Source organism: Trichosurus vulpecula, chromosome 1 (assembly GCF_011100635.1).
Source record: "Trichosurus vulpecula isolate mTriVul1 chromosome 1, mTriVul1.pri, whole genome shotgun sequence".
NCBI classification, from domain to species: Eukaryota; Metazoa; Chordata; class Mammalia; order Diprotodontia; family Phalangeridae; genus Trichosurus; species Trichosurus vulpecula.
The window spans coordinates 447,543,037-447,564,535 of record NC_050573.1 but is presented as its reverse complement, the minus strand read 5'-3'; the positions used below and the strand labels follow the sequence as shown (position 1 = coordinate 447,564,535).

General features: G+C 38.1%; 1 protein-coding gene across 1 annotated transcript in view; it reads right to left on the bottom strand.

Annotated features, from left to right (window-relative positions):
* The window catches only part of MSH3 (mutS homolog 3), a 202,550-nt gene that overhangs the window by 82,380 nt on the left and 98,671 nt on the right, over positions 1 to 21,499 (bottom strand). The window contains exons 13-15 of the mRNA XM_036764612.1: positions 19,739 to 19,871; positions 6,518 to 6,705; positions 1,462 to 1,630 (exon numbers count right to left, since the gene is read on the bottom strand). Of these exons, the coding sequence (XP_036620507.1) occupies positions 1,462 to 1,630; positions 6,518 to 6,705; positions 19,739 to 19,871 (490 nt within the window). The remainder of the gene's footprint in view (positions 1 to 1,461; positions 1,631 to 6,517; positions 6,706 to 19,738; positions 19,872 to 21,499) is intronic.

The following is a 21,499-nucleotide window of genomic DNA, read 5'->3' as shown; positions in this document are numbered from 1 at the left end:
TGGTTAGCATTTCACAGGCTGTGTAGTACACACTGCAGGGCTGCCAGTGAGCCAGTGTGAGGTCCTATATAAAGTAGCCTTTTCATTAAATTTCATCATCTGTAAAATGGACCCCCCAAAAAAACTTCTACCTCTTTCAAGAATGTGGTGTGAATGAGCTTAACACTTACTGTCACCATTCAGCATTCTGCATTTAGAGAAGTGAACAAAATCACAAAGCACACTGAACGTGTGCCTTCAAGAAAGATTCACATGGATGGGAGGTTACACATTAGGATCTGGCATGTGAAATCTAAAGAGTCATTCACATTTGAGGCATTTGTAACTGAATGAAAAAAAGTTTCAGATTTTAATTCCATTAATACAGGCTGGTAGGTAGCACAGTAGATTGAGCGCTGAGCTCAGAGTCAGGAAGATCTGAGTTCAAATCCAGCCACAGGAACCCAGACAAGTCACTTAATCCCTGACTGCTTCAGTTCTTCAACTACAAAAAGGGGATGATAATAGCACCTACCTCCCAGAGTTGTTGTGAAGAGAAACCGAGATAATATTTGTAAAGTGCTTTGCAAACCTCAAAGCCCTATATAAATGCTAGCTACAATTATTATTAAAACAAATTAATCCAAGCCTCTCTATATTACAAACTTACTGAAATACTTTAACACAATAAGGAAATTAGTTCATAAGCACTGATTATAAAAATTCCTCCTAGTCAAAAGCATGCTTCATGTTGATGTTCATAAAAGTTTCTATATGGGTTCACTATATGGGTTACCATGGAAACTCTCTAACATCCATTTTATATTGATGAAGTGCTGAAGTATTTCCATACAATCAGCAGTCTTTCCCTCTGAAGCCTTAGATTTAAAGGGCATCTAGTCCAACCTCTTTCTTCTGCAGGTAAGGATATTATGGGCCCAGAAAAACAAAAAAACTAGTAGCTGAGTGGGGAACTCTAGCTTCTTTGCCTTTAAATCCCTACCCCTTCCAACGTAGCGCAATGATTCTGTGAACAAGTACTTAGTGAATAATGCTGATAAACCAAAACAGTGTTCTATAGTTATTTTTTAAATTATTCTAACAATTTTAAAAATTTCACAATTTTATAAATTTACCCTAATTTTGGAAGCATTCTCAGAAAATGGCTGTTAGGATGGGGCAAGGTAATAAAGACAAAATGACTTCTAAACAAACGCCACAGTGATGCTGACTGTTTCTGTGACTTCGAGCCCCCTGAAAGTGCACTTCAAATGCACTGCAAAACAAGACAGGATACACCAGGGATGGGGAACCTGCAGCCTGGAGGCCACATGTGGCCCTCTAGATGCTCAAGGTAGCAAAACAAATTCGAGAAGGTCAAAATAATGTAATAACAAGATTATTTCTCTCAAAAGATTTTCATTTCATTTGGCAAACAGCTTTCATGGAACTAAAATTTAGTCAAGTATAGTTGCATATTACCTCCTGTCCCAACACTGTTTTGTAATTTGCAGAAGGATTTTTTAATACTCTTCGTATTTCTTGCAAATGTAGATTGATTTTGGTGGTAACCACTTGTATTTCCTCTTTCCTCTTTCTTATTGAAGGGAAATCTGTGAGGTCCTTGAACAACTCAGTTTTATCTCCAGTTCTAAAAAACAAAAAGCATGTTTGTACTCATGAAGAATCTGTCTTGTGAGTGGGCAGAATATAGTGAATCTGTATGAGGCTGAAATCTGTGTTCTAGATTTGAGACCCATCTCTGTCCACAATTACCAATATGGTCTCAGAAGAGCCATGTAAGCCTTTCATATTCTCAGCTAAGCTATAAAATAAGGAGAATACAAAGATGACCTCTACGGTACTTACTACCTGTACTTTTTGTCTCAGACACTCATACTGACGAGTAAAAGCTCTACAGGTTTATCCATCCCAACGCCTCTTGTAATCTGGGCTATAGACTACTCTTCACGCATGTAGTCTTTGAGAATTTTATCAGTGAAGGGAGGTAAGCTATGGAATGAGAGCTAAAAAGATAGCCTGGTCAAGGGAAAACATTTTTAGGAACAAGAAATCTGAACACATTTTCAGGCAGAAAAGTGTTCATAGATAGGAAAAGGTTAAATATACATGACAGAGAAAAAATGAATTCAAACAAGGTCATAGAGGAGCTAATACAACAAGTGGAAAGGTTACCCAGCTTTCCCTTTGAGCCTACCAGGAAGTAGATGAGGGTGAATGACGACAAAGAGTGGTTGAAATAGCACCATTCCAAGGCAATGTGATATAATGGAAGTAAGAATGTAGTCAGACTCAGAAGCCCTGGGTTCTAATCTGTCTCTGACATGACCTGGGTAAAAGTACTTTGTAAACCATAAAAAATAGTGTAAAAGTTATATATTTGCATTGGACTAAGTAACATTAAGATGATTTTTACCTGCTTTATACAAGAGAGCCACTTCACCTGTGGAAAATCTGCCTCTAGACATTAGAATCTGGAGTTCCTAATTATAAAACAAACTGTGCACAACCAGCCAGCAAATATATGTGAGATGCCAACAGGATACCACCATTTGGGTTAAACAAGCTGCTCAGCTTAGCTCTCCCTACGCCTGCCCTTATTATGTGAATCCAATGGGAAATCCCATATCCAGCAGGGTTGGTGAAGAAGCAGCCAGTTAAATTTTTAATTCTAGCTGCATCTGGAAATATTTAACATTTAGAGTCTTAAGTCTAGATCCTTTAGGATCTGGTCAGGTTTCTCATTTAAAATGCAGACATATATCCACTGCTACCAAGGCAATCTAAAAAATACACATGAAATGGCAAATATGCCTAACCTTTTTTTTTTAAATATGAAGCAGCTTTTGTTTTTATATTACTTTCATTTCCAAATATACCCCTGTTCTAACCAATAAGCTTCAAACGAAAAATTAATGAGAAAAAAAGTTCAACAAAAACGAACAACACATCAACCAAGTCTGCTGGTGTATGCCGGCTGGACTCTATGCCCAGAGCCTCTCACCCGCCAGAACAGAGCAAAGTCTCTTTGCTTACGCCTTCTCCAGAGTCAAGTGTGGTCACTATAATAACATAGCACACTAAAGTGAATGGACAGAACAACAAGATCATCAACAGCGACAAACCCAATAACCCTGAACGCAGGTAATCATACTGACCAGCTTCCCTGAAGCGTTCCTGAATGGGCTCCACACATGCATCTACTCCCGTCTACTGTGAGGTGGGCCTCTTGGAGTCTCACAGTATCACTACCTACCAGGAGGCTGAACCTCAAGGGAAGAGTTTAAACCATCTTATCTCATGCTTTCTTCAATGGATCTTTTTTCTAGTGACTGACACTTTGCTTAAGTATCAGTATCTGATTGATACTCATTCTTCAATGGTTGGCATATTCCCATTCCCTTATACTTGCTCCATCTGAGGGATTCTCAACCCCGGCTACAATGTAAAAACCTCATTTGCCATTCTTAATTCAATGCTCTCTCATGCCTATCCACGTGAACACTAAACCCACTTAATGTTCCACACCAGATCCGTCTGCCCCTTCGACTGTGTTGTGTGAAACTGCTATTCCATGATTAACGATCTTCTTTTCATGTTAAACCGGTTTTCCTTTCTCACTCCAGTCTTCTGAGCCTCACTGAGACACAGTTCCCTCCTAATGAAACCACTTTCCTTACCACCCTTTTCAGTACTAGGTGCACTTTCTCTCATACCCACTGACTCACTCAGTTACTATGGGAAGTCCAAACATGCCTTGTTCCCCACTACCAGTCAAGGGTCTCTGTCACCTCTCCTCCTTCAAAATTCATGCTACTCAAATTGATCATCCAACCCATAGTTTGGTAGCTATTATCTACTGACCCCAAGCTGCTTCCTTCCTTAGGTTGAATGTCTGGCTCACAATCTTTCTCTCTTGCCTTCATATTAGGAGACTTCAACCTGTGTACTGATACTCCCTCAAATACCCTCACCTCTCAGTACCTCAATCTATTCAATTCCTATGACCTAGTCCTTCAATCTACTTCAGCTATGCACAAATATGTTCATCTTCTTGATCCCACCACCTATAAGAATTCTACTTCCTTCTGCGTGAATTAAAAATTTCTTTGTCTGATCAAAATAGGTTATCATTTCTCAGTTTTATGAGCCTTAACCATGTTCTTTTTCCTCACCATGACCTCCACTCCCTTCAACTTTGTTTTTTTCCCAGGCCATTACTACTGCAATGACTATACTCTCTCCTTCCTTCCCTATCATCCACTCCTTGGTGAAACACTTCAATTCCACATTATCTGCTACTCTTAAATACCTAGGCCCCTTATCTTATCACCAATCACGATTTACTAGCTCCCAATCTCTGACTATTCCCATCATCCTTTACTTCTACTCAGTTGGTGATAAATGGAGCTAGAGGAAATCATGAAAATCTGCTGACTGGGTCCATTATAAATTTATACTAGCTTATCTCAACCAGGTCCTCACTGCTATAAGGCAAACATTCTATTCCTCCTTAACTGATTTGCTATTCCACTCTACACAACAGATATCTGAAAAAGTTTCATCTCTTCTGAAGCCTCCCACAGCACTCCCAACCACTACCTCAGCTGAGACCCTAGTCTTGTATGTCTCTCTTCTCTCTTCATATCACATCATTCAGACATCTTCCCTTACTGTCCCTCCTTTGTTCCATTCTTGGGAAGAAAGAGATGGCCTTTCTTCTTGCCAAGGTGCCTCCTGTCTTCTCCAAGCAGATCACCATCACCACCTTTCCTACTCTCTCTCACCTTCAGTCTCTCCCTACCTATTGTCTCCTTTCCTGCTGCCTATAAGGATGCCCATGTTTAAAAGACTTTCATTTTCATTCCTACCATAATCACCAGCTATCATCCTTTATCTCTCACTTCCTTCATGGCTAAATTCCACACTCAATGCCTCTACTTCTCACATTCTCTTCTAAACCTTCTGCAAAACATGATTCCAACCTTGCTGTTCAACTGACCTTTGCCAAAGTTACCAATAATCGTTTAACTGATAAATCTAAAGGACATTTCTCAATTCTTATCCTTCTCAAGTTCTCTGCAATATTTTACACAATTGATCACCTTCTCCTCCTAAGTTTCCTAGTCTAGATTTTCCTTCTAGTCTCCACTCTCACTTTTCATGACAAAGCTTTTTCCTGGTTCCCCTTACAATATTCCAAACACTCCTCAGTTTCCTTTGCTGCTTCTTAGCCCCTTGGCACAGCCTGTAATCATGGGTTTTCCCCAAAGCTCAGTCCTGGGCCTTCTCTTTTGCTTGGAGATATCATCATCAGCTCCCACTGGTTCAAATAACAGCTCTATACAGTTGATTCCCAGATAAATATATGGAGACCTAGTCTCTCTCCTGAGCTAAAGTCACACATCACCAACTGCCTTTTGGTCATCTTGAACTAGATTACGTCCCATAGGCATCTCAAATTCAATATATCCAAAAGAGAACTCATTATATTCTTGCATAAACCCCCCTCTCTTCTGAATTTCCTTATAACTACCAAAGTCACCACCATCCCCCCACTCACCTAGGCTGGCAACCTCAGTATCATCCTTAACCTCTCACCTCACAATCCCCAAGCTTCCAATCAGTTGCCAAATCTTGTCATTTCTACCTTAACAACTCTCTCACATGTCTCTCCAATCATCTAACCATAACTTTAGTTCAGACTTTTATCACTTTCTATCTGGATTACTGCAATAGTTTTCAATTGGTTGCCCTTCCTCAAGTCTCTCCCTATTCTAACCCACCCTGCACATAACTGCCAAAGTGATTTTCTAAAGCAAAAGTCCCACCATATGGCTTACTCCTCTGCTCAATGACCTTTAACGACCCTCTATTATATCCAGACCAAATACAAAGTCCTCTGTTTGGCGCTTAATGCTCTTTATAACCGACCCTTTTCTATCTCCCCTGTCTTCTTACGCTTTATTCCCCTCCACAAACTCTATGATCCGACTGGTTCCCTACTTGTAGTTCCTTGAAAACAATACCTCATCTCCTGTCTTTGTACTGGCTATCCCCCACGCCTGGACTGCTCTTACTGGTCCCTCTAAAAGAGGCCCTTCCAAGTCCAAATAAGCACTAGTGCCTTCCCTTCTCAGAGTACCTTCCGTCTACTCTGTATGTATATTACATGTGCCAAGTTCTTTACATGTTCTCTCCTACACTAAAACACATGCTCCTTGAGGGCAGGAACTATTTTTGCCATTTTTTTTTGTATCCCTGGCACCTGACATATCAATAAATGCTTGATGACTGAATAACTGAATTATACATACTGCTTTTCTGGTTCTGTCTACTTTACCTTGCATTTAGTTTATGTCTTCTCTTGCTTCTTCAAATTCTTGCCACTAACTGTCTCCTGGGGGTAATAATATTCCATTACATTCACCCACCACAGTTTGTTGAACTGGTCCCCAATCAATGAGGCCTGACCAAATGAACTTTTAAAAGAAATAATGAAAGGTCTGATACTTACTTGGCAGCTTGTTCATTGAGTATATTGAAATAATCCTCCATTGGGCTGAGATACTCGGGAATTTCCAAAAGGAAGCGCTTGAGCAAGTCTGATTTAACTTGGGAATTGATAGCAGGAATTAAGGCTTGAATTTCTATCTTCAGGTGATACAGGGCTTTAACAATCAGGAAGAACTCTTGGGTGGAACACTAAAATGGAAACAGTTTTAACCTAAAGAATGTAAGATACCTGAAAATGAAACTTAAGGATTAATCATTTTCGAGTCAGGCATATTTCATTACCTTTCTGCTCAGTGTATCTTGCCACATAAAAATGTAGCCAATTAAAATAAAGAATTGCCAGCAAATGCTTATGTAGTAAATATCTCGATGAAGAATGTTTTAAGGATGTAAATGAAGTGATTTTAAACCCAGGATGTTTTTCATTTTTCAAAATGCATTTCAAAAACACATTAGAAATGTCAGGGGTGGGAAAATAACTCCAAGCAATATGTTGAATATAACTTTAATTTCTTTGAATCTTATCTTCCTGCCTCTCCTACACTCTAATTTTGTTTTTCCTAATAAAATAAACTAAGCCTTGAAATGCATTCATTGACAACTTGTTTTTGAATTGCCCCTTTTAGTAATTCACCAGATTTTTACCATCATTTACTATACATAAAATGCTACAGTTCCTATTTATAATCACACTATTATTCAAGAAAATAAGGAACGCGCAAGTCTCCTACTGTGCTCTGAACATTAATATATTTACTTATTAGATTTTCCAGACTTGGAAAATGACTTTAAAGATCAAGACCCAAGGAAGACAGCAAGACAAGTTAATTTTGCAACTTTAAATCTGTTAAAGTTGTATCTACTTTTGTTATATAATTCCATTTATCTTGTTTTCAGAAATTGTTACTTTTTTTTCTTCAACAGAGATATGTCACAGCTTGCTTTAATATAAAAAGTCTGCAAGGAGTTCCACAAATTTGCTCTGGGCTGGGTCAGAGCTAGGAAAGATAAAGGAGCAATTGGAAGCCTGGGGCACTAGGAAGCTAAATGACTAGGACACAGTTACTCAGGTAGCAAGTATCAGGAGGGCTTGACTCTGGGTCTTTCTTACTACAAGGCCTGCCCACTATCTACTACTTGTTGAGATAGGGTCTAAAGTATACCTGCATCCTCTCAATTTTGCTCCACTGCGTATCTACAAATACGGATTCTAGGACAATTCCTTCCTTGTGTTATACCAAAGAAGGTTTGGTTCTCTAGTTCCCTGTTTTTCTCTCCCGTTCTCTCCCTATAATGAAAGCAAAAGGTATAAATCGCCAAGTCTATTCTCACCCACAAGAGTTACAAAATAGCTTGCCTTTTAATCCTGGGTAACAGACTAGGGAAAAGTTGTGTTTCAGTAAAAATCTGTACCATGAGAGATCTACTTCAAAGAAACATCCAAATAACAGCAGTTGGCTGGGTAGCTTAAAAACAAACACACAAGCCAAAAAACAAAAATAAAAAACAAAAAAAAAACCAGAAAGGCTTATTTAAATGGTGAGAGGAAGTTAGGAAAAAAGGCCTTGGCAGGGAAAGGTAATGAGTTCTGTTTTGAACATGCAGAGTTTGAAATGTCTATGGGATACAGTTTGAAATGTTCAAGAGGCAGTTGGTATTGCCTGACTGGAGGCATCTGACTGTCTCAGTGGACAGAACAGTGGGTTTGGAATCAGGAAGAACTGAGTTCAATTCAGGCCTCAGACATTCACTAGCTGTGTGACCCTGGGCAAGTCACTTAATCTCTGTTTCCCTTAACCTACTGGAGAAGGAAAGGGCAAACCACTCCAGTATCTTTGCCAAGAAAACTCTATATGGGGTCACAAAGAGTCAGACACAACCGAACAACTAAACAAAAACGAATGCACAATGGAAGATCAAGAAAGGAACCAGGGATGGATATACAGATAGGGGAATCATACTTAGGGATGATAACTCTCTAGAACTGTGACCCATTATTTTTAATATCTCTTGGCTATAAGATGCAGAGTGTGTCTGGAGGCTGTGGCCCCAAAATTAAGCGATTGTCCAAAATTGGCCATTTGGAGAAGCGAACTGACATGGTAGCATAGTGTTTAATCAACCTAAGATCCCAAACACTGACACGAGGACACAGCATTTTAAAAAAATCTACTGGAAATTCAGGGAAGTACAAGGAGCAGTGGCATATATCAGCTACCAGCTACCAGGGAAACTGAGGTATCAGAACTATTGAGTTCAGGAATTTTGAGATGCATTAGGCTAAACTGATAGGCTGTCTGGACCAAGTTCAGCATTAATATGGTAAGCTTCTGGAAGAGTAGTTAGGGGAGAAGGGAATCAGGTGGCCTAATGAGAGGTGAACTGGCTCAGAATTTAAAATAGAGTATGTCAAAAGGCACATATTGATTAAAGCAGGACTTGGCCTGTGAGTAGCCCTTGCGTTTCCAGTCTTGATGAGATAGAGGAGACCCAATTAAAAAAAAAACAAAACACAATCTATATAGATGATTCAACGAAACTATATAGATGGTTCAACTAATCAAATTCAATATTCAACTAATCAAACTGAGTATTTTTTAGACATCCACTACTACGTACCAGGAGCTGCACTAGATGCTGAAAATGATATCTGGAATTTTTTCTAGGCCATTTAAAGTCTCTGTTGTGTTGTTTTCTATACTCTCTCTGTCTCTCTCTGTCTCTGTCTCTCTCTCTCTCTCTCTCTCTCTCTCTCTCTCACACACACACACACACACATATATATATATACAAGTGTTTCTTCTGAGATGAAGAAGGGCTATTAAGCAGACTAAGACACATCAGGTCCAGCACTGAAGAAGAACAGAACAGGCTGGACTGCATGCATATAACAGTATGTTCATAGGATCACATATTTAGAGTTTGAAAGGACTTTAAAGGCCACTGAGTCCTACTCCCATATTACTAATAATTAGTGAAATGCAATTTAAAACAAGATTCCAACTCATACTCATCAGATTAGTGAAAATGGCAAAAAAGGAAAATGACATATGGAGGGGACAGAGAACTGGAGGTAACAGAAGCAAACTTATGCACTATTGGCAGAGCTGTGAATCGGTCCAGCTGTTCTGAAAAGCAACTGAGAAGTATATCCAACAAGTCATTAAACTTGTATAACTATTGACCCAATGATACCACTACCAGATCTACGCTCCAGAGATAAAAGAAAGGAGAAAAGGGTTTATATGCACAAAAATATTTATAATAGCTCTTTTTATTATCATAAAGAACCAGAACTAAGAAGAAGCCCATCAGCTGGGGAAGGCTGAACAAATCATGATATATAAATTTCACTGAATATTATCACACTATAAAAAAGGGACAATTTCAGAGAAATCTGGGAAACTACTGTGAACTGATGCAAAAGTAAAGCAAGCAGAACCCAGAAAACAATAATGCAAAAGCATCAACATTATAAAGAAAAACAACTTTCAAAGTCTTAAGAACTCTGATCAATGGACCAGCTACAATTCCAGAGGACTAATGGTGAAACATGCTATTTACTTCCTGAAAAGGAGGTAATGGCTTCAAGGTGCAAAATAAGCCATGTATTTTTAAACATGGACAATGTGAGGATTTGTTTTAGTTACACATATCTGTTAAAAGTTTTTTTTCCCTTATCCCCAATTGCAGGGGGATAGGGTTAGGAGAGGAGAAATCTGGTGAGAAAACAGTAACCCTTCAAAAGAAAAGAAAAGAAATAAAAAGGGGTCATTGAGGAATTTAAAGAGATGCACAGAAGAAAACAGAAAGAAGGCTAAAAGGAAACATAAAAAAAGCAGGATAGCTTTGAAAGTTACAATTTAAATTTATTAAATGCCAAGGAAAAGCAAGCCATGTGTAATAAAATCAGTTTCTTGCAATCCTCTTTTTTTGTTCTATTTTATAACAAAAATACTTGTTTTATTTGGTATATATTAAGTTCTGAATAAAATAAAATTTAAAAACTACTCCCCAGTTGGGGACACCGAGTTTCTTTGCTTTTCTCTCACACAGTATAAATCAGCATAGTGTATATTCATACATAAAAGCAGACAGACATAGACTATGTTAGCGGTGTTTGTAGGACAAAAAGGATGCATAAAATAATTTTATTTTTCTTCATAGGCAGTACTAAAGTACTGTCCGAAAAAAGTTGGTTTCAACCTCCTTCTAAGAAGAGGCCTACAGTGCATTTCAAGTTAAATCATCTGAGTGGGAAGTTAATCTGTGTCAAGTTTGCTTCATAGATTCTTGACCCACAACTCCATCACCCTACCAGTGTTGCTTACTAGTGTATGGCAACATGACAATGAATCTAACAATTTCCAGAGAATTACACATGACTATCACGTAGGGTGCAATAGAGAGACACATAATAGCGGGTGTCAGTAGGCTGCAACATACAACCAACAAAGAGCCCTGAGCAAAAAGAGAAGGGATGGCATTGAGAAATGATATGGAGAAAGAACTGGCCAGGGTCAAAGGTGAACACCTGTGGAGCTGTGGACATTCTTTATGATAAAAGAAGTCTTTCAGGACAGTCATTCATTAAACAGCAATTTTTTTTCCATTTTCTTTTCTTTATTTTAAACTTAAATACTAAAACTTAAATACACAATAAGAAAAAGAAACAAAGTTAAATACAAAAGAAAAAAAGTGCACAGTAGAACATAAGAGAGGATTCAAAATATACAGCAATAAATTTCCATTTCAAGAAAGCCTATATAATAAACACTACATGTTGTGTTCTGTGCTGTCCATCTTTTCTTTCCTTCCTTGTAAGTTTTCTTTGGTTCTCTACTGTGCACTTTTTACTTCCCCCCCACCGACCCTGGAAGGCCACAATTAAGCATGGACATGTTTCTATACAGATACAGATTTATACATACATATATATATATATATACACACATACATACACATATTCATACATAGGCATGCAAACACACAACTATATATATACACACACACACACACACACACACACACACACACACACACACACACATAAACGCTTACATACATACACTTACACATACATATTCTTAGATATCTATAATCATATTCATATGTAGACACATACATAGACAGATGGATCCATGTAAGACAATGCTATACTTATTTACCCTCCGTTTCTTTGAGGGTGGATAACTTCTTCCTTCATAAATCCAAGTCTTTCCCTATTTTTTCAAGTTCAGCAATTCCTCATTTCCTACACCAGAGCAATATTCCAACCTTATGCTGTCGAGCTATTTTAAATAGTCCAAAACAACATTGATGAATATGGCTGACACAAAGTGTAGTTTCCCCAGTTTTCTCTTTTGATTAAATCTATTTTAGCCTTAACTTTGTCCAAGATCATGATCACCACCCCTGCTCCTTTTTCCCTAACAAATTCTGCTCCTGATCTTTATTTTATGTTTGTGTGTATCTCTTATTCCTCATCCCTCCTAACTCCTCTATTTTACTTCTACCCACTACCTTGCCCTCCTATTACTTACCCTATACGCCCTCCAGGTATCCCTCCCTTATCCTCCCATTCTCATTAATCTAAACACCATTCTATAGCCCCCTTTTACCTTTTCTCTCACCTCCCCTCTAAAGATCCCTCCCTTATCCTCTCCCCCTTAGTGTTTTATTTCTTTCACAATTTAGAAGACTTTTATATTCTTCTAGATATATATTTATTGTTCCCTCTTGAACTCATTCCCGATGAAAGTAGGTTTCCAGAACTACCAGCCTTCCTCCCCCATCTAATTCCTCTGTGTTGGTTCTTCCTCTCATAGCTCATTTATATAAGATAATTACTCTTTTTAGCTATTCCTAAACAGTTTGGCTTTTTAAAATCATATCATACTCAGGTCTACCCCAATCTTTCTTATGAACTACCCAATTACTAATAAAAATTTTAGATATAGGTTTTACATTTCCTCATAAAAAAGGTAAACAATCTATCCTTACTGAGTCCCTTGTAATTAGTTTTTTGTTTGTGTCTTATTATTAGCTCTCTCATATGTCAAATCTTCTATTAGGTTCAGATTTGTTTGTTTTTTAACAAAATCCTGAAAGTCTGACAATTCATTAAATGTCCATTTTTTTCATTCAAGATTATGCTTAGCTTTGCTGGGTACAATATTTTCAGCCAAAACCCCAGTTCTTTTGCTGTTTGATATATAGTGCCTAAGACCTGCAGTCTTTTAATGTCTCTGCTGCTAGGTCTGGTGTGATTAATGTGACACTGCCATATTTAAATTGTGTTTTTCTTGTTGCTGGTAATATTTTACCCTTGAGCTGAAGGTTTTGGAATTTGATGATGATATTCCAGTGGGTTTTCTTTGTCGGATTTCTTTCGGGTGGTGATCAGCAGATTTTTTCTATTTTTACTTTCCTCTCTTGTTCTAACTTTTCAGGACAATTTTCTTTAATTATTTCTTGTATTATTGTATCAAGATTCTTTTTTTGATCATAGTTTTCAGGTAGTCCAATTATTCTTATGTTTTCTCTTCTTGATCTGTTTGCCAGATCAGCTGTTTTTTCTTATGAGATTTTTCACATTCTCTTCTATTTTTTCATTCTTTATATTCTGTTTTATTATGTCTTGGTCACTGGCTTCCCCCTGCCCAATTCTGATTTTCAAGGAATCATTTTCTTCCTTAAGATTCTTGATCTTCTTTTGTAATTGGTTGGCTTTCTTTTCAAAATCTTCTTGGGGTTTTTTTTTTTTTTAGTTTTTCCTCAATCTCCTTTGATTTTTAAAGTCTTTTTTAAGTTCTATGAATTCTTTTTGGGCAAGTGACCATTTGACTTTGGGGGTAGAAGAAGGTTTCTTTGCTTCGGTATCCTCCTCTGAAGACAAACCCCAGTCTCCTTTATTATCATAGTAACTTTCTATGGTTTAATTCTTTCTTTCTTTGTCTGTTCATTTTTTTGTGTGTGGCAGTTTATTTTTTTGTAATCACCTCTATCCCTGGAGTATGGGGGATGGTGTCTCTGACCTCAGATCCTTCAGTTCTCCCTTCTGGCCTAGAACAGAAACCTCCACCTTCAGTAAATGTCCACAGCCAGCAGCTGTGGACCAGGATGCTAATGAATTACTAGATTGGAATATGACTTCTAGTCAGATCAGTTTAGATATTTCTTGGCCTATTCCTACCCCACTGCTTCTGTACTCACCAGGCATGGGCTGGTCCCTTCTCACCCAGAGCCTTGCCTCCAAAGCCCAGCTGGGTCTGGCATTCCTTGTCAGCAGAGGTTCCCTCGATCTTCCCCAGCTCAGATACCCAACTCCCCTCACCATCTAAGGGTAAAAGTTCCTGTGGCTAGAGTCAACGTTACCTCCCAACACATCTTACCACAGGGCTCACCCACTTGTTGTTTAAGTAGAACTAACCTGGAGGTGTTTACTCTTCACAGGGACCAAACCTCCTCCTGGGATTTTTCTTCATATCTTCTCTGACTGTCCCAGGAGGACCACTGTTCTGCCCCTAATCTTATTTTTAACACTCTATGTTTGCCCTGAGGCACTATTTTATCTCATTTGTGGGAGAAATTTGGAGAGCTTGGAATTTTCTGACCTACTCCACCATTTTCCCAGAATCCTCTCCATTAAACAGGAATTTTTAACCACCAAGTAGAAGTTGCAAGAGGTACTTGCCAAGACTGAGGTCCATTGGAGTTCTTTACTGATAACTTCTGCTCTATTTGGCTGTATGGAAAATGGCATCAAATCTGAACCAGGATGCTAATGAATTATTATATTGGAATATGACTTCTGGTCAGATCAGTTTTTCTTGGCCTATTTCACCTGATCACACAGAGCTGGTCATTCCACTGACATCCCCTACATTAACTGAATTATCAGACATACTTATGACAGAGAGTCAGCAAGAAGAAGCAGAATGGGAACGCATAAGTGCACTATTCACGAAGAATGGCTTAAAACCAGTGTTTTTTGTCGAAAGGACACATGGAAAAAAACCTAAGCATCATCACAGAGAATTAGACTTGAAAACGGTTGGTGGATGACAGACAGTACAAGGAAGCAGAATGTGATCCTTCAACTCATCGAAGCAAATCAACAGCTTAGGAAGAAAAACGAGCTAACGACTTGGAACAAATTGTGGATACTGTGAAATCCAAAATCGCTGAACTTGAAGAAGAATCTGTAGTCATGGTTTCCCAGCAACAGAATCAAGTGAAAGAATTTCAAAAAGATCAAAAAGCTACACTGGCAAAATACCATCAGTGTGAACAAAAATGGATGGAGCAACCCAAAACTCTTTCTTGTTTGCAGGAAGAAATTCACAAATCACAAAAAGAGGAAGAACTTCATGTTGCCTCTCAGACAAGAGTTTTTAACTGGCTTTGCGAACAAACAATGCAGACTGTCATGGATAAAGTTACCTTGATTGATTATTATGTATCCAAAATTAGAAAAATTCGAAAGGAACTAAGGCACTATAAAGAAGATAAAGATACCGAAAGAACAAAAAAGGACTTTGTAGATCTGGATGGCACACCAAATTATAAAAACTTTCTCATATCATTCCAGAATCAACTAAGGAACATTAAAGCCAAGAATAATAAACTTCCATGTGAAAATCAGAATCTCTGCAAAGATTTAGAAAGCCGGCCCTCATCGTATTATTTAAGACTTTACAAACAACAAGTAAAGAAACTAGAGAAATCACTTAAGAAAAACATAAAATTACAGGAACTTCTCAGGGAAGAAAAATCTGAGTTCTTAGACAACAGAGATTCTGAGATCAACACAACAGAAAGCCAGAGAGCCAGCACCAGGCCCTGTTTGAGCAGAAATACTTCAACATCTTAACCAGCATTGACTCAATTATAAATAATCCAAAAACTCCAATAGTAATATAGAGCAAGAGTCCCTTCCATAGTTATAATAAAGCTAACAGTCAAGAATGTGGATCTGAGCATCTTCCTCCCACAACAGAAATGGGCAGACCAGCTAACATCTCTAAAGGACTTGTCTAGTTCCTGGAAAAACTGAGGAGCTGTTGCCTTGGCATAATACAAAGCGATATGAAAAGTGTGAAGATGGCATTAAACTGGAAGATCTATTTATTGTCGATACCATTTTGGAAGACCTTCAAGAAAAAGGGTGATATGCCATGCCTTGGAACTTTACAAGCAACTGTTAATCATTTCCAAAAGGTATTTGATATAACATCTGTGTTTGGTATCTATCCTCGAATGAAGTTTACACCAGGCTTAGAGAAATGAATAATGCTGTGAGAAGTATCTGTGAGATCCTAGAACTAGATAATTGATCACTAAGTGTCCTGGTGAATATAGTTGGGAAACTGTGTAAAATAATTAATGATGATGTGGGCAAACATGTTCAACAGGTTTTGGGCACCCAAGACATCCAAAGCATTATCAAAGAATTTTTTCTCCCAGCCTTTCAGGCTTCTATACAGGATCTGCTTCAGATTTTTAGAAGTCAACAACTTGGGTGCCATTATTCCTGAAGTAAAGAGACTAAGGCTAATTATAACCTGAAGAAAATGAAACCTTCCCTTTTACTACATAAATTTTATCTGTAATATATTTTCTTTTGATTGATTAGACCAGGGCTACATTTACTTGCATAATCTTCCTCTTTTTCCCACCTGAGAGAACACTGCTGACATGGCTAATCTTCATTGTTTACAAAGTTAGTCTTTGACATTTTTAATCCCTATTTACCAAATAATTGTCACTTAGAATTATGCAGCATCACTTAACGGCAGGGCTGTCCAAAGTCCACAGTGTGATCTTATGCGGCCCACCTGTGTTTCTATGGGCGTAGAAATTGACATAAGTGCTTTAACTAAAGCATTTGTGTCGATTTCTGTGCTTGTGGAGGACGCAGGTGGGCTGCATGGGGGCGCACGGCCCGTGCTTCAGACAGCCCTGATTTAGGGGATTGAATAACTGAACTCTGAGTTTTCTAACTTTTCTTCAGCAGTTCCTGGCTTCCAAGATTTAAGGAATGCTGCTTATGTTTTGGAAACAGAGGGTAATGATGTGTTAATAAGTGTTGGCATGGGGGTATTTGTCTTGAAGATTTCTTTTGAGACGGCAGATTTAAAACATCTTTGGCCCAAGGGAGGTAGTACTGGATGATATCAATTCTCTAGCAAGTTTGAAGAATGAACAATTTCATATCCTCCCAAAATCAGTAGAGGAAAGAAAAGGGGAGGGGTTTCAAAAAGCAGCTAGGAGAAGGCAGAGGTATAATACTGCCTAATTCTTTCTTTTCTCTAACCCAGTCAGTGGTAAGCTGCTCCTTGAATTTAACCCTTTGTATGCCATGCCAAGGACAAAACATTCTATCTAGATAATCTGCTGTTGGCAGAAGCAGCTGAGGTTTCAAATTGGAGGGTAAAGGTCAGGAATCATAGGTGAAAAACATTTTTAAAATTTCTTCCCATGATGGAAAAAAAGAGGTGAGTAAACAGGATGGTAACTACCTCAAAAAAGGGTATGTCTGAGAGCTTGATTGTGATATATACATATATACATACATATGCATATAGATGTGTTTTTAGAACACGTGACTGAAATAAATATTTTATAAAAGTAAAAAAAAAAGAAACAATATGATAGAGGATGAGAGAAGATAGGCTGGTCAAAAGGTTAGGATAAAGGATGACAAGAAGATTGCTAGAGGGCCCTATTGAGACTCTTGTTAGCAGGAGAAAGTGAGGAAGGCCTATTGGGTAGACTGCCTGTGGCAAATTTATGAGAGGACATGGACCAGAGTCACACAGATTGGGGAACCATGGATGAACGATAATCTACATTGCTGGAAGAAACTTCCAAATTGATAAAAAACATCAACTTGAGTATCTGGGTATCTATGGATACAAGATTTATAGAAATACAAAGTAAAACTCCTCTGTTTGACATTTAAAGCCCTTCACAACCTGGCTCCAAACTATTTTTCCAGCCTTAAAATGCATCATTGCCCTGCATCTACTCCACAGTCTAGGCAAAATTTATATATTCTTATATGTGTACTAGTTGTCCCCTTGATAGAAAGTCTTGAGTCCAGGGATCATTTCTTTTTCGGTCTTGTATCACCAGCACTTAGCACAGCACCTGGGATACAGCAGACACTTAATAAATGCTTGTTGATTGACTAGATTAGGCTGGGATTTATTGATACAACCCCGCCTGTGAAATTTGTTAACATTTCTGATACAGAAGTCTCGAAAGCTGAAATGCTGGAAGTCTGACAGCAGAATTTCCCTTCGCATCACCTTGCCCTTTCCTTATGTCTATGGAGGGAGGTAGATGGCTCGGTGGGTAAGAGCACAAGACTTCGAAGTCAAGAAGACCTGAATTCAAATTCTGACTATAAATACTAGCTGTGTGTAGTTCTCAGGTAAGTCACTCAGCCTCTTACCTCAGTTTACCCATCTGTAAAACAGACTGATAATAATACCCTACCTTGTAGGTTTGTTGTGAGGATCAAATGAGATCACATACATAAAATACTTTGAAAACCTTAAAGTGCTATGAAAAGGTTAGCTATTATTATGGCACTCTGAAACAGTGATTATTAACCTGAGGTCTGTGAACTTAAAAACAAATTGCAACATCTCCATTTCAACATAATTGGTATCCTTTGCAAGCCTATGTATTTCTACTTTGCACATTTTAAAATATTATTCTGAGAAGGGGTCCACAGGCTTCACCAGAGTGCCGAAGGAGGCCACATCACAAAAAGACAGAGAATCTCCATTTTAAAAGGATTTACAAAAACACATCATTTTTGTTAAAAGACTAATTTTTTTTTTTAATTTTTAAATCTCCCTGGCCTTTGTAACTAAGGCTGCTCCTCAAGGTCTGAATCTACAATTCTGGCTACTGAAAGACAATTATTTTTAAAACTCCAGCCTTGTGCCTCTTGGTATGCACTATTATTATCATCCCCCAAAGTACCTATTTGTGTTTGCTGCCCAGCATTTTCTGCACAGCCATATGGCCTAGCCTAACCATTTTCACAACATCCAAATAAAGCACTTCAGAATTCCTTGCAGTTTGATAAATTTCAGACCATTGGCACAGTTTGTACCCAAAGCATCACTCACCAGTTGGTGCACAAAGGAGAAGCTTATTTAGGGTATGCTGATGTTAAAGAACAGACATGTGTTTAATGATGTGTTCCAAGAGTCGGCTAACAAATTTACCAAAAATAAGCATAGATAAGTACATAGGAACATAGACTTAAAGCTAGAAGGGAGCTCAGAGATGAAACTGGTATAAAATGTGTATAGTTTCCAAATCCGCTTTCTCTCTGAATTTTCTCTTCCCTCCACTTTTCAACATGAATCAAATCAGTCTTGGGGTATATATTTACATAAGCATTAAAACAGTACAACAAACAAATTACAAATTTCTCTGGAAAAATCTTTTTAACAAAATTTACAATTAGGGATAAACTTAGTTTTCAAATTAGTAACTTAGAAAATTAATTTGGTTCTGCTTGTCCCTGAATTTGTAAAAGCTCCCAGGTCAAAATGTATCTATGAGGGTATAATTACATTAAATTTGTTTTCTGGTACCTCATCCTGAATTTTCTGTTTTAGGAGATCCCAGACGAAAATGAGAAGTTAAAGAGAATTATCTGCCTATATATTATTAAACTGCTTTTCCTTTTATGTTTTACTGTAGTCTCAAGTGATTTTATTAAGGCAAAATAAAACAGAAAGTATATACTCTACATTTTTCTGGAAAAATTAATGAAACTATATTGAATGCAATGTTAAAATCATTATTTCAACATTGGCATTTACATACCTGCTTATGTCCAAGTAGAACTCCTATGAGGTCAAATTAATAGATACTTATAGGCCTTAAGAGATAAGGCTAATTTAAATAAATAATCCCACCCAGCTTTCTAGTGAGCTATAGTTTGAGGACAAAGGGTGAGGAAATTAAGTAACCCTTACATGTGCTTACATGGCTCAGCTGGAGTATGCCAACTTTATATTTCTTACAATGGAGAAATTCAGATTATTCATTCGCATGATTTAAGTTTTGGAGGAGTCAAATATTTTCTTTTGCTATGTACAAGGTGTGTGTGTTAAACTAAAGATGCCAAAGAACAGAGATGATATCTTCCATCATGCTTGAGACCTCTCTATGATTTTTACCAACTTACCTTTTTGTGATAAATGCTACAGAGTCCTCTCTCTATATCAGGCAATTTGCACAGATGATTTTGTATGTGACCAAACACACTGGACTCGGAGTGAAGAATCTCTGACACTGCATCAAGTCGGGCATTTATTTCACTGTTAGAGAAGAATGATTGTAGTTATCTAAAAAATCTCCTGACACTTGGAAGCCCTGCTTCTTCAGAATAAAGATTTTTTCCAACATTATACAGTTGGGACTTTTAGAAATTTCACAGCATGTTAGACACCTTTTTTAAAAAAAGGAAGACTTGTATATCAGCCTTGTAGTGAAGTAAAAGAGACCCTCACAGGTCATTTGCTTTGCTGGGGACAAGAATCTTTATCCCTCTACTCTTTAATTATCATTTAATCAAAGAACATGGAGAATCCACAAGTGTGTATGCATGAGGATACAGTAATGATTATCCTAATTGAAATGACTGGACAATAACCATGAAACCATCAAACAATTAATTTGATTCATTTTTTTGGTGAATAGACTGCTTGACTAAACTTTACAAAAACACAGAATTTTAAAGCTTGAAGGGCCCTTAGCTATAATATAACCCAGCCTATTCAATTTAAAAGGAAGGAAGGAAGGAAGGACTGAAGGAAGGAAGGAAGAGAAGGAAGGAGTGAGGGAGGGAGGGAGGAAGGAAGAAAGGAGAGGAGGGAATGAGCATTTATTAAGTGCCTACTTTACAAAGATTATCTCATTTGATCCTCACAATAATTCCTCAATGTAGGTGCTATTATCCCCATTTTTCAGTTGAGGAAACTGAGGCAAACAGCAGTTAAATCACTTGCCCAGGGTCACACAGCTAGAATGTATCTAAGTCAGGGTTTCCTGACTTCAGGTTTAGTGCTCTATCTAATGCACCACTTGACTGCCAACAGGGGGGAAAAAATTAAAGTCTATGAAAGGTAAGTGATTTACTCAAAGTCATAAAGCTTGTAGTGGCACACTTGGAACTGGAATCCAGTCCTCCTAACTCCTTTGGGGTCAGGACTCTTTCTAATGAACTAACTGCCATGTTGTTCCTGTCACTTTGTCTTCCTTGTACATTTAAGCATTCATTCAATAAAATGTATGGAGTACCTCTACAGGGCCAAGAAGCATATGCAGCAGGCACATCCTGATAAACAATCTTGGTACATGGGCTAAACCAGTTTGATCATAACCAACAGGCCTCAAACCCATTGGTGAGTTAGAGAGGTGTCCACCCCAAGCATGTGAAGACTTTCCCTGGTGAAATGGGCAGATGAGAACAATTTGTTCCAACATCCACTAAGGCAGGTGCAGCAGGCACTGTGGAGCACTTAGAGCTTGATCAGACATTGAAAATGCCATGGTCGTGTACCGCATCCTGGGCCACTGCTAGTCACCTTAACTTATGTCCTACCACTGGACTTTGATGACTCAGGACGGGAAAGCGAGGCTAATGACTTCTCACAATTCTGCCTCATTTCTCACATTTCTGCCCAGTTTACAAGAAAGTCAAGATCTGTGACGTAGTTGGTCCTCTTTGAAAATGAAGGATGAACAACAATGGAGTACCCACTGTGTATAACATATTTCTGGCTAGGTTTCCAGAACAGGGCTACATGCTGATTTTGGCAGCTTTTCTAATTTGCAGGAAATATAAGCAACTGAATCCTAAGACACTATTAAAGAAGTCTTCAACCAACTCACTATGGGATCTCCAACCTACCAGTCTGGACTTATCTTATACTCCTCCTTTTCA